This window comes from Dipodomys ordii, unplaced genomic scaffold, assembly GCF_000151885.1.
Source record: "Dipodomys ordii isolate 6190 unplaced genomic scaffold, Dord_2.0 Scaffold37, whole genome shotgun sequence".
NCBI lineage: Eukaryota > Metazoa > Chordata > Mammalia > Rodentia > Heteromyidae > Dipodomys > Dipodomys ordii.
Window position 1 is genome coordinate 1,262,259 of NW_012267253.1, and position 18,435 is coordinate 1,280,693.

Below are 18,435 nucleotides of genomic sequence, written 5' to 3' on the forward strand. Positions count from 1 at the left end.
TTTTTTCTTTTTGCTTATGTGGTGCTGAGGAATCAAACCCAGGGCCTCATGCATGCAAGGCAAGCGCTCTACCACTGAGCCACCTTCCCAGCCCCTCCTCGGCAATTTTGATGCCTCCATTTATATGTCAAATGAAATTAACAATACCTAGAGAGTTTACTCATTTTATACCTTTGATACCTGTGCTATTAATGATGAAAACTGAATAACATATACCCATTATTTTGTCAGCTTCACTGAAATCAGATATACACACTTGCAAACAGAATGAAGCAGACACCAGTAAACTGATCTTTGAAATTAGCTAAAGGACAGGGTAGCTTGAATTTGAATGAGATGAACTAAAGTGGTTTCAACAGTTAAGTGAGCATATAGGCACAACATTAAAAAAAAAAGATCTTGGATGAATTCTATTTGCACAGTAAGTTGTCATTAAAGATGATTATCTCCTAAAGACCAGTGTTCCTTGGACCACAGCCAAAAATGTTGATTTAAACTCCACCAATGGTTTTCATACTGTGGTGCACTTCAGAATTATTTTATAAAGTGAAAATATTTCTAATTTCCTAATGTGAGGAACCAGAACTGTGAAAATTAACATTTTTTTTGAGATACAATGATCCTTTATGTAACCTGTATGGCTTAGACCTGAAAAAAACAGTGGTCCAGAAGAAGGATCAACACCCTTGTCAGTAAATGCTGACAGAACCTGAGGTTTTTGAAAATCTACCCACGAGTCTATTTTTCTTTTTCCCAGCATATTGATCATGTTGTACTATCAGTGATGTTTTAAATAGTTATTAGTTGTAAATGCTAAAATTATTCTTAGTGTCTTGAAAAGCAAGAATATACCCAGTTGCTATGGTTACTATCACCTATACAATTTTAGACATGGGAATTCACTTGACTTGTCAGTGGCAGGTTGTGGCATAGGCTGTAGTAGAAATGATACTCCTTGACTGCTCAATCCGTTTCTTCTAAAGACACTTAGTTGTTCCTTACCTCCACAACTGCACTTCCAAACACTCTTCTTTCCTGTTTCTAATTCAGGTGATGGCCAATTTTTATCTGTAAAGAGTCAGCTAATAAACATTTTAGGATTTGCAGGCTATCCAGTTACTTGAAACCACTCAACACTAAACAATGTAGCACAAACAATAATAGACAATAGGTAAACAAATAGGTGGCGCTGTGTTCCAACAAGACTTTATTTACCGAAACAGGCTGATCCTGGTTCCCACCAGAACACTCTGAATGTTTAAGTGTGTTTCCTGATCAGAAGTTGAAGATTCTACAAAAATTTCCCTTTTCTCAGATGTGGAAATATTTCTGCTTCAATCAAGATGTGAGGGACCATAATTCCATACTTAGGGATTTAAGTGTAAAACAACTTTTCTCCCTTAATATAATTTAGTTATTACATACACATTAAGCCAGATGACAATCTACTGTACAACAGCATGTTAAAAAACATGTTTATTTTACACTATATACAGTTGAGAACATATTTTAAACCATTATCTATTAAAATAAATGAAGACCAAAAACCACAATTTAGCTTGTTCTTAGTGTATATACTCGCATTGAAATATAAAGAACATATACCAAAAGAGCCAAAAGTGTGCTAAAACTTTGTATACACATTATCTCATTGGAAAAGAAAGCACTCAAAAATGGCTTTAACTCAAACTAAGTTTCTGTGATGTGTAGTGACCAATATATTGTTTATATGAGGTAGTAACTAAATTATTTTGGCCATGTGTTAATACTCTAAAACGAAATATGAAAATGATCGTAAAGGCCAACAAAAATAGAAATTCCACTAGAAATCTGAGCCACTTCACTCTGGAATGTTACAGTTCTTCAGTGTGATTATATGAAATGTTTAGTGTGGACTCTTTAATAATGCTAATTTATTTTGTGTATACTATAATTCAGACACAACAATTGCAGTGTTACATCATGGTACCGCTATTCTGTGATTTAAAATTCTTTTAAGGGTATATTTGAAGCACAGACAAGCAATCTCATAAGACTCTGCTTAAATATAAAAGATCAGTTACTACAACTGGTGGTTAATTGGTTTGTTTCACATAGTAAACATGTAAAAAAGATATGAAGCCAAATGCATATTGACAATGTCACAGCTTACTTTTGTGACTTAATACATCACATATCAATACTCTGTGCAAATATAAACACCAGTGTACTTGCATTAAAATTAAAAACAAGATTATAAAATGATTACAGCCTCCATTACAATTTTAAAAGTTACAAGATTTATATTCATATTACTAAATTACATATAATAAAAATACCATAGTGTTAAGTGTACTGCTTCATTGCCAGCATCCCATTTTGTAATAACCACACCCAAGAATATACTAAAGAATTCTTAAAATATTAACCCCAATTGCATTTTCATCAACATTTACATCTGTACAGATAGGACACTTACTTGTACATCTCATAAAAGTACATTATCTACATAAGTTTTTAGTATATGTCTTCAGCAATATGAAGTTTCACAGAAAAATACCGCCTATATGTACAAAGATTACATAACAATGAATTAAGCACTTGTGTGGTTTTCAATATGCTAAATATATCCATACCACTTAAAACAAATATTTTCCCCATCTTGTCTCATGCCACAATAAATTACAAGGAACTGAAGGCAGGTTACTGCAGCTTTTGTACAGCTTCAAGTGTCCACTCCGGTTACAGCAGAATTTGTTCTTCCTCAGTAACTGTTTTCATGACCTGCCAGGATGTACAGATTGCTATTTGCTGTTGGGTTATCAGTTGGTCTACTCTCCAAAACCACGACCCTAAAGGTAATAACAAACAACAACAAAAAACAAAGATTATTCTGGAAAAATGTTGATACTTCTGTATATGCTGGTTATTGAAGAGATCATCTACTGTAATTATGATTAAAGGCCAGCTCCAGCACTGGGAAGTAATTTTGCTGCCCACCTCCTTGCTACCTCCAAGCCAGTGTTCTTGTAGAGTTAGGGATGAGAGGTAAGGATGGTAGAAACCTGTATAGATTGGGGGAACTAAATTTGTGTCATAAATACTAAAGTATTTTGCAGTTTAAGAATTAAAGTAAAGAATCAGAATAAAACTACAAAATCAGTAAGTTCTGTTTGCTAGCATATGATATTTTTTCTTCTGCTTTAGACTTTACAGATAGTATGTGTAATGCAAAACACTTGATAGATAGTAAAATACTTTATAATACTTTATAGATAGTATGCTTAATACAAAATAGTACTGACTTATCTATGGATTCTTTACCTGAAAGATCAAGCTTTCAAAAAATAACTACCCCCCTCCCCATGGTGAACGTATTATTACAGAAATTTCAATTCTCTTGAATAAGAAAATTGTTTCATGCAGGATTTAGAAAACACATTTAGTCCCACATATTTAATACAACCCATTGTTATACCTGTCAGATCCAAGGAGCCTGAAAATTCTTGTGCTATCTGAAATTTCTTGTGTTACCTGTTCAATTAAAACATAAATTGATTTTCTGAAATTAAAAATAAAAACATCTTTAAAGATGGATAAAAATCATATAAGATAGAAAATCTTAAATGGACAGTTTACTATAACTATACAGAAAAGAAACATAATTCTAGCTAGGTGTTGGAAGTTCATGCCTGTAATCCTAGCTATTCAGGAGGCTAAGTTCTGAGGATCACGGTTCAAAGCCAGCCTGGGCAACAAATGTCTGAGACTTTTAAATCCAATTAAGCAACAAGAAGCCAGAAGTGGAATTGTAGCTCCAGTGGCAGAGTGCTAGCCTTCAGTACAAGAGCTCAAGGCCCCAAGTTCAAGCCCCCAATACTGGCACAAGAAAAAGAAACAATCCCTAGGATGGAAAAATATGCCTGCATGATTTTTTTTTTAAATACAAAGATTTATTTCTACTAGGGAAGGAGAGTATAAACAGAACTCTTTTCCAATTTGCTCTCCATTGTTGATGCACATACCACATGTGTACATCAAAGATAGCCCCCCCCCAAGAAGAATCTAAAACCCAAATACCCACAAACTACACCACTACTTCATATTTTGTCCAAAAGTATAGATCCTGGAAGTGCAAAATGCAAAATCAAATGACCAAAAAACTGCTGAATAAGCAGCATTGTTAATACACAAAATATTTGTGTACTAGTGATGTTCTCCATATCTGTGAAACTTTGGAACCACATAGCTGATTTATTAAATCTAGTCCATGCCAGCTTCCAAAACCCAGAGATTTTAGTTTGCTTTATTTCTTTGATGTATCATCAAAATTTTCTACAAGATCTGGAACAGCCTCCTCCGCTGCATTGAATGTCTTCTGGTTTTGGTGTTTTGTTATTCACCACTTGCCGTGGGAACTGTTCTAACTTTCTACCACTTGTTAAGCTGTCAGCCCCAAGCTGACTTAACCTTCCAGGAAGCATTTCTGTGATTGGTTTGGCTTCTAAGTGACCAGTAACTGCAAGAGGGAAGCTTCGACTTTGGGGTTGTTGAAATGAGTAACTGTCCGGTCATCTTTAGCCATGCTCATCTCTTCAATGCCAGCTATATTATTCACAGCTAGTGTCCCCCCCTCCCGTCTAGTCCCCCCCCCCCAGTGTGGGGCCTGAACTCTGGGCCTGGGCACTGTCCCTCAGCTCTTCAGCTCAAAGCTAGAGCCCTACCACTTGAGCCACAGCACCAATTCTGGCTTTTTCCTGCTTATGTGGTGCGGAGGAATCAAACCCAGGGCCTCATGCGTGCGAGGCAAGGGCTCTACCACAGAGCCACCTTCCCAGACCCCGCTGAAGCTTTTTGTCATCAGCTGCAGCTGTTCTATGTACCACTTTCTTCTTTTTGCTTGCTGTACCCTTGCCCCTTACCTGGACCTGAGTCTCAAGTTCAGCTGACTTTTCTTGATTCATGCTGTTGGTAAATCTGAAACAGGGAGGATCCTCCCAAGATAAAGACAGAGGCCCTGCATGATTTCTTTATTGTCTGCTTGTAAATGTGTCAATTTGGTGGTGTAGGAAAAATATGGCAAATATGGAATACCATTAAATCATTAAATACAGGTGAAGAAAAACTACTTGCTCAGAACAAACTTAACTGAAAAGCAGAGTCCACTTTGTGAATCCAAAAACCCTTCATCATTTATGTTAATGCTGATGGCAAAGCTACTGGTAGCAGTAAGATCTGGGTCTTTTTCCCAAAGGCTGCTCTGTAGTATAACAGGAGATTTATAAAAACCAAACATGATGAGTTAGTCTCAGTTCTTCCACTTAGTTGTTACGTCTGGAAAGGTATGCAGTCTACTGGAAACTGCAAAATGGGACAGGAAAGGTCTACCTTGCAGTGTTCTTATAATGTGTAAGTGGATATAATGCCTAAGTGCACAATGTATAAAAATCAACTTTATTTCCCCCATAATTCTTAAATAAAATTTTTGATGAGACATATCCTCCAAGAAGTCAGTGTGACCAGTTAGCCAGTTGTGAAAAAAGAATCAGAGTACAAAATGAAGAGAAATCCAGTATTCACAGCTTACAGAACTAAAAAAATTGCATCTGTGTGTGTGCGTGTGCACGTGTTGTATGCCAATATTAGGGATTGAACTCAGGGCCTGGGTGCTGTCCCTTAGTTTTATTTTGGTCAAGGCTAGTGCTCTGCCACTTGAGCTACAGCTCCACTTCTGGCTTTTTAGTGGTTAACTGGAGTGAAGAGTCTTGTGGACTTTCCTGACCAACTGGCTTTGAACCCCAATTCTTAGACCTCAGCCTCCTGAATAGCTAGGATTATAGGTGTGAGGCACTGGCAAGATGACTGTCAAAATGACAGTAAATGTTTCCAACAAACTGTGGGCTTAAAAAAATTTGGTGAATAATGCTGTGATAAACATGGCTGTGCTGGTAGTTTTGGTATGACCTTGTTTGTGATCGTTTGGATAAATGCCCAAAAGTGGGATTGCTGGGCCAAAGCTACTGGCACAACCATGTTTATTGCAGCATTATTCACCATAGCTAAGATATGGAACCAACCCCATTTCCTCAAGGAGGAAATGTGATCCAATGGAATTCTATGCCTCCATCAGAAAGAATGATATTGACCCATTTGTTAGGAAATGGAAAAACTTGGAAAAAATTATATTAAGTGAAATAAGCCAGGCCCAAAGAAGCATAGGTATCATGGTTTCCCTTGTTTGCAATGTCTAGTACATGTCTACAACAAACAGAGGACAAAGGCTATGTACATATGACTATATGAGATAATGTTTTTTTTATGAGATAATGTTGAGCAAAATGTACCCCAAGACAAGGACACAAGGTGTTTTTTCTTTCTTGCTACTGTTTTTAATGTACTTATAATGCACTATGTGATTCTTCTGTTTCTTTTGTAAGTTCTTCCCCCATGGTATTAACCCCTGTTTTCACTGTATTTGATTCCAGTGTTCTGCATCTTGTATATACATTTTCATAATTTGGGGAGGTGAAGGGGAATAGCAGAATGCTTAAATAGGGATGCAGGCTGACCTATTGTGATGATGAGATATATAGGACACTATGTTGAAAATGAACTTTACCATGTTGGGGCGGGGTGGGGGGGGGAGGGAGGAGTTGGGGAGGTAGAGGGGAGGGAAGTGATGGTGGGGGAAAATCAAAGGAGGAGGTAACAATGATTGATAGGAAATGTACTCATTACCCTACTCATGTAACTGTAACCTCTATGTACAGTATCATTACAATAAAAAAATTAACTAAAAAAAGCTGAATTTATTCTATAAAAATCCCTACAATATGTTACTCTAGAAACACTGTTGATAGTTCTGGTGTAATCCCCATGCCAGGGAAGGAAGCACAATCACAGTGGTTCATCATGCTAATTTCCAGGACACTGAAGGTTTGTGTACTAGAAGAACAGGACATTTCTGGAGGAAGTGGATTAAAGGGCTAGCTGTGTTGTTTGAAAACCCCTTCCAGGTGTTTTCTTTGGAAAAACTACTTCCTTTTCAATTCGCTTTACCCTGCCTATGAAGTCTTTCTATCTGTGACTAGTATTTATTAGCTCTGGACTGTTTTATCTCCTGCTCCTTTCCCACAGGTGGTTTGGAAAACTGCTTCTTGAGACATTAAACTTATTTATAGGAACTCCTGCTGATAAATAGTAACAGAGGTGTTTCTTCAGTTCTTACTACAGACCAGGCAAGCATGTTACATACTACATTTCACTAACGCTTAAGGATTTTCAACTCACAAAAGTTAACTTACATGTCATTACCACTTAGCTACTAACTAGCAGGGCTGAGATTTAAACATGGATGTTTCCAGAATGTATACACATGACTACTAAGCCATACTACTTACTGTGTCAGAAGAAATACTCTTGACAGGAAGCAAATGAGCCATTTTCTTGCTCAATGCATCTGAGGTTCTTTCTCTCCAATGATCAAGTAATACAACTTCATCAAATAATAACTGAATGATACTATTGTTATTGGTTTGGGGGTTACTGGAAAAATTTTGATTATTTATTATTTTATTTAAGGATAAATATATCTTTATCTTGTTCGTGTTCATAACACTGGCATTTCCTGGTATAAATAATGACCTGAATTAAATGTTCCACATAGCTTGAAGTTAAATTACTTCTTTATAAGGTAGGAAGAACTCCCAAGATCAAGCTAAACATTGGTAAGAAGGACAAAGAAGCTGGGCACTCGCAGCAGGCTCACACCTGTAATCCTAGCTACTCAGGAGGCTGAAACGTGAGGATCATAGTTCAAAGCCAGCCCAGGAAGGTGTCCGTGAGACACTTATCTCCAACTAGCCACCAGAAAACCAGAAGTGAAGTGGTATGGTGGCTCAGGTGGTAGAGCGCTCGCCTTGAGCTGAAGAGCTCAGGGATAAGTACCCAGGGCCCAGAGTTCAAGCCCCATGACCAACCGAAAAAAAAAGACAAAGAATATTATCAATGTCAATTGTATAGGGAAAAAAATATAGAAGGCCAGCATTGGTAATCACTGCTAAAATACAAGGAGATAGGTGCCTGAGGACAGAGAGACCCAGCATCAGCATTCTTAATCCAGGTCATTGTCTGGGAAAGCTGAAAGAAATTGTCGCTGAATGATCATGTAGAAGCACATGAGACATATGAAGTTATTTGGAGGAGTAGTGAGTGGTAATGTGGGAGGGAGGGAGAAGGCTCAGTACTACTGTAAATACTAGGCATTAATAAAGTTGCTACTGGTGCCATTTAGGAATTTTCTTAAGTTAAAACTTCAGGCAGTTCTCATTAACTTTAGAACTCCTAGGCTCAAAATGATCCTCCTGTTTTTACCTCCTGAGTAGCTGGGATCTAAATAGCTGGGACAACAGAGACATGCCACTGTGCCAGTCATCTTAAAACTACTAATAAATAAATATCACTCAAAAGATTACTCACCTCATTAGATCTAAAACTTCTACCTTGCATGCCGTGTTTCCAGAAAGCTAGCACACTGTCTTGTAGACAAACTAGCAGGCAAGAACAGCTCAATTACTGTTAATAGTACAAAAGTTCAACTGATAAGCATCATTTCATTCCTCTATCTTCATATAGTATCAATTAATAACAAATATCAGATACTGCACATTTATCTGATATCTTAACATTTAGAAATATTTTCATCTTTTTGGTAAAAACATTTATGGTATATATTTTATAGAATTTTTGTTTGGTAAAGTAACAAAAACTTTAAAGTAAAATATTGTGAACATACAGCAAAGTATAGTCAACAGCAGAAAAACATACATCACCACTCAACTACCATTTTGCCACATTTGCTGTGTGTGTAAAATATTGTGAACATACAGAAAAGTATAGTCAACAGCAGAAAAACATACATACATCACCACTAAACTACCATTTTGCCACATTTGCTGTGTGCGTGCGTGCGTGCGTGCGTGCGTGCGTGCGTGCGTGCGTGCGTGCGTGCGTGTGTGTGTGCGTGTGTGTGTGTGTGTGTGTGTGTGTGTGTGTGTGTTCCTGCCTGGTCTGGCTTTAAACCTGAATCCTCAGATCACAGTTTCCCAAGTAGCTAGGGTTACAGGTATAACCCACTGGTACCAGGTTTATGGTTTTCTTTTGTCTTTTTGTTGGTCATGGGGTTTGAACTCTGGGCCTGAATGAGGTCCTTGAGCTTTTTCAGCTAAAGGCTAGTGCTCTACCACTTGAGTCACAGCGCCACTTCTGTTTTTGTGAGAGGTTTATTAGAGATAAGTGTCTCGGGCTGGGAAGGTGGCTCAGTGGTAGAGCGCCTGCCTTGCATGCATGAGGCCCTGGGTTCAACTCCTCAGTACCACATAAGCAAAAAAGAAAAAAGTCGGAAGTGGCGCTGTGGCTCAAGTGGTAGAGCGCTAGCCTTGAGCTGAAGAGCTGAGGGACAGCGCCCAGGCCCAGAGTTCAGGCCCCACAACCAGACCCCCCTCCACCCCCCAAAAAAAAAGTCTCACGGCCGTTTCTGCCCGGGCTGGCTTTGAACTGCGATCCTTAGATCTCAGCCTCCTGAGTAGCTAGGATTCAGGCATGGGCCACCAGTGCCCAGCCAGGTTTACGTTTTTAATAAAGACAAACACAGATGGCATACCCTACCTATCCCAGTGCTTTCTGGCCTTTCTTCATCCCAAACTACTACTTAAGCTTAATATTTATCCCTAACTGTAACAATCTTTCCAACTGTCATACATTTGGTATGCTTCAATGTGCCACCATGTCTAGGTAGATTCATTATTATATTTTGCTGCCATGAAATGGGTCAGTTTTTTAAAGTGAAATTTCAAATTGTTTGAAAACCTCACATATTTGTGTTTCTCATATCTAGCAAATATGAATTGTTACTAGTTCTGGTAATTGTTCATACTTGTATATTCTATGTACACAAATATTGGCAAAATGATCCATTTACCTTTTGTTCTAATCACCTTTTTGTCTAATACGACAATGTTGAGATGTGATAATAAACATTTTTCACTTCAAAGGGAAATAGCTGGATCATTAAATATATTTTCAAAAGGCTTTTCTAGGTAAAGCCCATTTCTTTCTATTTTGTGCTTGTGTTGAAGACTCATCAGTTATTTTCTCTTTTAATATTTAGATTGGTATGTTACAGAAGTAATTTCTCACAGTGGAATCATCCTTGCTTTCCAAGGATAAAGCCTACTATTTGATAATAGGGAATTCTATTTGCTAGTATTTTATTGAGATTTTTTCAAAAATTCATTCTCATAGATTACAAATTTTGTTTTCTAAGCTAATCTTGCTTGATTCGAGCAACAGTGCTACACAATGATTTATTCAGGATTCTTTGCTTTTATAGGACAGCAATTATCTTTTCCTTTAAGGATGGGGAAAAAATAATCTGTAAGACCATCATGACTGATTTCCAGGCTCCTCAAGCAGTAAGCCTCACTAGAGTTTATCTCCTAAGGATACTTTGAGTTTTATCACCCAGCAGCCCAGTTGTGGTCTTTATTCCTCAAATGCTGCAGGCTACAGGCCAGTACACTTCTGAGTTTTTGTTGCTGGTCTTTTTAGCTTTTTTGGCCAGTCCTGGGGCTTGAACTTAGGGCCTATGTGTAGTCCATGAGCTTCTTTTGCTCAAGACCAGCAATCTACAACTTGAGCCACAGCTCTACTTCAGGTTTTCTGGTAGTTAATTGGAGATAAGAGTCTCACAGACTTTTTTGACTACTCAGCCTCCTGAGTAGCAAGGATTACAGGTGTGAGCCACTGGCACCCTGCTTTGTTGGTCTTATTTTCTGACCTATGTATTTTATTTATTTATTTATTTTGACCTATGTATTTTAAAACAAAGGTTTCATTTTAACCCTTTTAAACTGATTTATCATCATCATTTTTTTGTTGTGAGGAAGATATAGTTAGGTAAAACAGGAAACCAGGACTAAAATAGCTAAATTATTTGCCCTTGGCCTTTTTTATTTCTGTGCCATTACCTTTATTTTACTGGTAAAGGACACCAGAAAAAATGTGTATACATACTAATCAGCACTCATTGTGGCCAGGACCACTATACACTGAGTGCCAAATTTCAAAGTATTCATAGAGAATCTGTAAGAGTCTGGAGAAAATGGGAATTCAAACCATGTTGTAAGAAATGTTTAGACATGTCTTTAAAAAAATCTGTAAGAAAGGTAACATTATTTACATATAATTATCCAACTATCTGAGAATGTGTAAGTCAGGCTAACAGTGATCCTGCATTTATTATATTCTATGTATTTAAAAAGAAGTCCTTAATAATAAGCATTTCTAGTTACAGTAAATATTAGGTAAAATTCTTTTTTTTTTAGGTTTTAAATATCTTTTGCAGTAAATAATCTTATTTACCATAAGAGAGGATAATGAAGAACACTTTCTCAGTAGCCTCCTTTGTATTTCCCTTTATAATTTACAAAAGTAAAGCATCTATTAGCGTCTGACTCAAGAATGTAAAATGATTCTGTATCAAGGTAAAATTCTTTTTTTTTTTTTTGTCGGTCGTGGGGCTTGAACTCTGGGCTTGGGCGCTGTCCCTCAGCTCTTCAGCTCAAGGCGAGCACTCTACCACTTGAGCTACAGCGCCACTTCCCATTTTCTGGTAGTTTATTGGAGATAGGAGTCTCACGGTCTCTCTTGCCCGAGCTGGCTTTGAACGGAGATCCTCAGATCTCAGCTGAGTAGCTAGGATTACAGGCGTGAGCCACCAGCGCCCGGCTAAGGTAAAATTCTTTTAAGCAGTTCATAATGCAAAGAATTACTAAACTTTGACTTACCTATTGATTCAATCTGGAAGTCAAAGGTGAGTTCTGATGACAATTTTCGGCTAGATTTTAATCTTCCTTGGAGATTTACTATTTTTATACAACCTAGAAAAAAAATAAGTCACTCAGAAGCTAAGATACAAGCAATCTTAATAAAATAAGATATCTACAGATAAAACCTTACAGTCCAGACATACGAGGATGGTATCTCTCTCCAGTTGGGTGACATGAGTAACATTTGTCTGTGGGGTATCTATAACAAAGAAAGCGCAATAAACTTAATTACTGTAGTATCAACAACAAAAGAGACATGAAAAAAAGAAAAGAATTCCAAGGTCCCTGTACTTGGAATGGAAATATATATATGGTTTGCAAAACATGTCTAGTGGTTGAACCAGGCTACTTGGGTCCTATAATGTTGAAGCAAACATTCAACACAATAAAGTGTAAAATGTTTGTTCCCATCACTGTCACTAATCATAGCAGCAGCAGCATCATTTTATTGTAGTCCTGCATATAGGACCTTGTATTTGTTAGATAAGCACTCTTTACCACTTAAGCCCTAACTGTCCTTTGTCTTTCTGTTTGATTTTCAATAACTTCTCAATAACTATTGTCTTCTCAATAACTTTTTCTGGGCTGGCCTTTATTTATTTCTTTTTTTCTTTTTTTTTTTTTGGTCCGGTCGTGGGGCCTGAACTCTGGGCCTGGGCGCTGTCCCTCAGCTCTTCATCAAGGCTAACGCTCTACCACTTGAGCCACAGCACCACTTCTGGCTTTTTTCTTTTTGCTTATGTGGTGCTGAGGAATCGAACCCAGGGCCTCAGGCATACAAGGCAAGCGCTCTACCACTGAGCCACCTTCCCAGCCCCTGGGCTGGCCTTTAATTGTGATCTTATCTCTGCTTCTTAAGTAACTGAGATTAGAGATGTACCAGCATGCTTAACGTGAAATGGCAGTATTTTTGTTTATATGTAGAAATCTAATCTTTTAAATTATGGTTATGACTGATGCAAAATTTTAAACTCAGGACTATCAAAAGGGCTAGACTGGGCTTTGTACATAGTATATGCAGATGTCTAGCACACACAATAAATACATACTGAATGAAAGAATCAGAGAATAAAATTATTTTCAACACAGATAAACTAAAAATATGAAAGCATTTTGAGAGAGTTGAATGCTCCCGAAATACAAAGAGGCATTAATTGTTGATATTGTTTTGTTTTGTTTTTGTCAGTGCTGGGGCTTGGATTCAGGACCTGGGCACTGTCCATGAGTTACTTTTGCTCAAGGTACAGCTCTACCACCTGAGCTAGAGCTATACTTCCAACTTTTTTGGCTAAGACTGGAGGACGGTTTAAAGCTAGCCCAGGCAGGAAAAATCCTTGAGACTCTTTACCTCCAATTAACTAGCAAAAAGCCAGAAATGGAGTTGTGGCCCAAAGTGGTAGAATGCTTTTGAGCACAAAAGCTAAGGGACAGTGTCCAGATTCTGAGTTCAAGCTCTAGGGGAGGGAGGGATGGATGGATGGATGGACGGACACACACACACACACACACACACACACACACACACACACGCACGCACACACACACCAAGTATATGAACTTTGAATGCACATGATTTGTCCATAAAATTTTTTTAAATGTGTCAAATGAATTAGTTCTTTAAAGAAGTCACCTGTTCTTCCATTCTTCTATTGTAGTTATTCAAGACTGGCTTTCTATGCAATTACTGCTTACTGAGAAATACAGTAAATTTGTTACTTACAAAACCAGCATATGTACTGGCCTTAATAATTCCATAAAAATCACAAACCTGACTCAGTAAACCATGAAGAGGTAGAATTTGGGTTGACGGTCTCAAATCGGACCACTTGGTTAAAATCTTTCCCTCTACCGACTCCAACACAGACTAAAGGGTACTCCTGCTCAGGAACAACCAGCATCTCAAACATTCTGAGTGGACACGGTATAGGAAAGTCTATGTGCTAGAGAAAGAAACAGAAATGCATTAAATAAAGGAAAACAAAAGCCATAATCTTATGAGAACAAACTTAAAAAGTTAAGTTTTACAAGAATGTATTAAATATCTGTGTATTATAAATATGACTTCTTGTCACAGAAGCTCAGAGTATGCAGACAAGTTTGTACTACAGAATATCTCCATAAAGATTTTAGGCTTATTACTGTAAAAATGTTTTAAGTTAGAATTCCATAGTCTGAGTAACTTAGAGTAGAGGGGAACACAGATATCCTAGTCTCCTGTTTCTATCTCCTATTTTGGTGCTTCCTTAAATTACTAGCCTGCTTTCCTTACTAGTTTAGCAAACATAGGGAAAGAGGTGGGAAATGCTGTCACAAGATATCCTTTTATAACCAATGGAAAATGCCATAGGCAAAATAAATTTACTTTTCATCCCTAGTGACTTCTATTCAATTAACTAATAGTAATAACAAAACCAATTTAAATTTTATATAAGTTAGGAATAATTTTATTTTAGAGTAGGAAAAATAAATACAAAACACTAACTCTAGTAATCAAACAATAAAGCTATAATTATTGTAATACATTCCTGCCAGAAGGGCTAAAATGAAAAAGAATGATGGAAACATGCATCAGAGAAGAGTGAATGAATGCTGACACACTGACTGTACGGCTTTAAGCTGGTAAAAACCAACTGATTATACTGCTTATTAATATTGAAGCTATGTATTCCTGTGGCCCAACAACACTATTCCTAGGTTTATATTCTAGAGAACACAGATACACATGCATGAAAGACATATGCAAAAAAACCTTATAGTTGTGCTGTTTAGAATAATACAAAACTGAAAATATAGCAAATGCTTACCAACAGTGAATAGATACTCACACATGGGAAATTAATGAAAATAGCTAGTTTTTTTTTAGCTATGTTCAACGACTACATAAATAAAATACTTCACAAAAGACACTAGAAACAAATGTGTATATGCTTTCTGATTCTACTTTTATGCTGTTGAAAATCAGATAAAATCAATTTTAATGTCTAGGGATATTATGTATATATAGTAAAAAGAACAAGGATTTTCTAGTTTCCTTGGAGAAAAAATGGGAGCTGACTGGAAACGTGTCAAGGAAATCTGAGGAAGTGTTGTTTTTTTGTTTTTAACAGCATAGTTGAAAACTGATCTTGGCTAAATGCATGGCTCAAGTGGTAAAGAGCTGAGCAAGTTAAGCAAATTCAAGGCCCTGAGTTCAAACCATAGTACTGAAAAAAAAAAATCAGTCCCATATATGTATTTGGTTACGCCCATTCTAACATTTTGTAACTGGGTTGCATTTTCTCTGTATTTTCCAAATAGTATTGCTAAAATTAAACAAAGCTACTGAATATGATTTACTTTTGTGCTGGCAACTCATACATTTTAAAGAAAGAAAAAGTAAAGTGAGATGGGCTATCAGGACTAGTCTGACATGGCTCTTGTGTAGCTGTGAAGCACAGCTCTGTGTGCACTCGCTGTCTCATGCCCACACTCTCCTGGGCAGACACCCCACCAATACACCTCCTGTACCTCTAGGAGCTTTCCATTTAGGCATTGATCATGTTTCTAAGTAGGTGAAACAATTTCAAGACTTCCTTTGAAAACACTTCTGGCTCTTTCTCAGCATTTAAGCAAGCTACTCCTAGAATTCAGCCTCAAATAATAACTAAGCAGTTCTCCTTTTTCATGGAATAAATCCAGTGCTCTTTGGTATCAAGACCAGTCCTTACAGCTTACTCTTTCTTTTCCCCCTCTCTAACAAATAGCATTGTATTTAGTTGATAGTATATAGATGACTCCTGGGAAGACCTTTAATTTCTACCTGATATTTAAGATAAAAAGGTAGCATCTAAAGCAAAAGTTGTCAGAAATGTCACTAAGAGGAAGAATGCAGAAAGTCCAAGAATGTTTTGACCCTGAGTTCAAAGCCCAGTACTGCCAAAAAGAGAATGCTTAGTATGACTGGGTCATAGATCACAATGAATATAAATGAAACAGTATCAAATATAGAAACAAAGGATAGATAGATCGATCGATCGATCGATTGATAGATAGATAGATAATCTTGAAGCTGGTTGGGCCACTGGTGGCTCATGCCTGTAATCCTAGTTACTTAGGAAGCTGAGAGCTGAGGATCGTGGCTTGGCTTGAAGCTGCCTGGGCCAAAAAGTCCATGAGACTCTTATCTCTAATTAAACACCAGAAAATTCCAAGTGGTGCAGTGGCTCAAAGTGATAGCCTTGAGTGAAAAAGCTCAGGGACAGCTCCAAGGCCCTGAGTTCAAGCCCCACAACAACAGAAATCTTGAAGTGGAGAGATACAGAAAGGGAGATGAAAGTAATAGGGGCTTATAACTTAGTGAATTTAAAGAGAGGTCTTGCAGGAGACCCAGACCTGTCCCCAGCAAAAAATATGAGGCCCTGTTCAAAAAGTAATTGAAACAAAAAGGGGATGGGGATGTGTGTGGTTCAAGTAGTATTACAACTGCTTTGAAGGCATTAGGATCTGAGTTCAAACTCCAGTACCACCAAATAAATAAATAGCTATGGGTAGGTTAATTATTAAGCTTTCTATGTCAAAGTCTATATTCCCTTATTCATGCTCTTGGCATTTAAATTCCTTTAATAGAGAAGGAGCCTTTCCTTACAGATGAGGAGAAATGATTTAACTTATCAGATGACATGTAGTCATTATCACTAAAGCTTAATCAGTCAATCAGTATACGTGAATAACTGATATAAAATTGTTTTACATTTTATAGGAGTTAGGAATGAAAGAAATCAGGACCCAACTAAAGTAGATTTAAAAAAAAAGAAAGGAAGAAGAGAGGGCAGGCAGGTAGAAAGACTAAACTCCATAGATTTTACCACTTCTCATTTAGGGCAAGGTATCCTTTTGTCAAATAAGCAAGAACCAAGAGGCGCTGAGAATAAAACTCTTTTGTCACATATAGGCTGCATTTACTAGCTCTGCAACAGAAAACGCGTAAAGCTATTTTCCCTTTAGCTTTCCGTTTAAAGAATTTGTCTCAGCCTCTTGAGCTGCTGCCCCCTCACTCCCTGGATACCTACAACTCAGTACCAAAGCTGACCAGTACCATAAGAATGGAAGGTGATGCATCTGTCGACATGTTTCAAAAGTCCTGGAAAACCAGTTGCTTCAAACTACCAAAGTGCTAGATCATTTGGATTCTGAAATTAAGAAACTGGATCAGATGGATGAAGATGAACTGGAGTGCTTCAAAGAAAAGAGACTTGTGGCACTAAGGAAAGCTCAACATCAGAAACAAGAATGACTTTCTAAAGGACATGGTGAATACAGAGAAATCCCTAGTCAGAGAGACTTTTTTCAAGAAGTCTGAGAGTAAAAAAAAGTTTGCCATTTCTACAGAGACTCTACATTCAGTTACAAAATACTAGACAGACATTTGGTGATACTTTCTTTTTTTCTTTTCTTTTCTTTCTTTTTTTTTTTTTTGGGTCCAGTAGTGGGGCCTGAACTCTGGGCCTGGGCACTGTCCCTCAGCTCTTCAGGTGATACTTTCTTTTTTTCTTTTCTTTCTTTTTTTTTGGGTCCAGTAGTGGGGCCTGAACTCTGGGCCTGGGCACTGTCCCTCAGCTCTTCAGCTCAAGGCTAGCACTCTACCACTTGAGCCATAGCACCACTTCCGGCTTTTTTCTTTTTGCTTATGTGGTGCTGAGGAATTGAACCCAGGGCCTCATGCATGCAAGGCAAGCGCTCTACCACTGAGCCACCTTCCCAGTCCCTTTGGTGATACTTTCTAAGAAACATCTTGAAACCAAATTTTTGAAGCTGAATGTAGAAAAAGCACCTTTCCTTTGTGAAATTGCATATCAAAGTCATTCCCACACTAGCACTGGCAAAAGACGGGAAGACACAAGATTATGTAGTTGGATTTACTGACCTAGGAAATACAGATGACTTCACCACAGAAAATTTAGAATGGAGGCTTGACTGTTCTGATATACTCTTTTTTTCTCGGTCGTGGGGCTTGAACTCTGGGTCTGTGTGCTGTCCTTGAACTCTTCAGCTCAAGGCAAGCGTTCTACCACTTGAACCACAGAGCCACTGTTCTGATATTCTTAATTACAGTGGAAATTTAATGGAGCCACCATTTCAAAGCCAAAAGAAATTTGGGACAAACTTCACAAAGTTGGAAAAGAAAACTATCCAAGGAAAGAAATATGACTCAGACTGATGATGACTAGAGCTCAACTGCACACTATTTCTGCTTACATTTACATGTAAGAATTTTTGTAAATTCCACTAATTTCAATACACTGATCATCAAATACTAATATTCTGGAGTTTTATACACTGAACATCATCTTTATTGTCTGGGAAGCTATGAGTTTAATTGAAGGAAATTGGAGTTAAAAAAAAAGAATTTGTCTCAGTGAATTTATTGGTGAAATTATTACCTCCATGTTTCAAGTTTTTGAAACCTTTCATCTCTAGTTTCAGTTCAGTCTGAGGTTAATATTAATATGAAAACTTGAAGATTTTTAAGTAACAGAAGTCAATACTTTAAACATACTAGCTCAATGTTACAAAGTTTAGTATAGTTTGA

The 18,435-nt window shown here is 37.5% G+C and overlaps 1 protein-coding gene and 2 pseudogenes across 3 annotated transcripts in view; 1 reads left to right on the forward strand and 2 right to left on the reverse strand.

Moving 5' to 3' along the window:
• Positions 1–1,184: 1,184 nt before the first annotated feature.
• The window catches only part of Map4k3 (mitogen-activated protein kinase kinase kinase kinase 3), a 101,234-nt gene continuing 83,983 nt past the window's right edge, over positions 1,185–18,435 (reverse strand). For 2 of the 3 annotated variants that reach the window (XM_013017988.1, XM_013017986.1), the window contains 6 exons: positions 13,636–13,807; positions 11,998–12,066; positions 11,826–11,918; positions 8,458–8,528; positions 3,458–3,513; positions 1,185–2,831 (listed from right to left, as the gene is read on the reverse strand). In XM_013017988.1, coding sequence (XP_012873442.1) covers positions 2,744–2,831; positions 3,458–3,513; positions 8,458–8,528; positions 11,826–11,918; positions 11,998–12,066; positions 13,636–13,807 — 549 coding nt within the window. In that variant the 3' untranslated portion in view covers positions 1,185–2,743. The remainder of the gene's footprint in view (positions 2,832–3,457; positions 3,514–8,457; positions 8,529–11,825; positions 11,919–11,997; positions 12,067–13,635; positions 13,808–18,435) is intronic. The other variant, XM_013017987.1, reaches the window with a different exon arrangement.
• On the reverse strand, positions 4,080–4,960 carry LOC105986873 (annotated as a pseudogene).
• On the forward strand, positions 16,949–18,107 carry LOC105986872 (annotated as a pseudogene).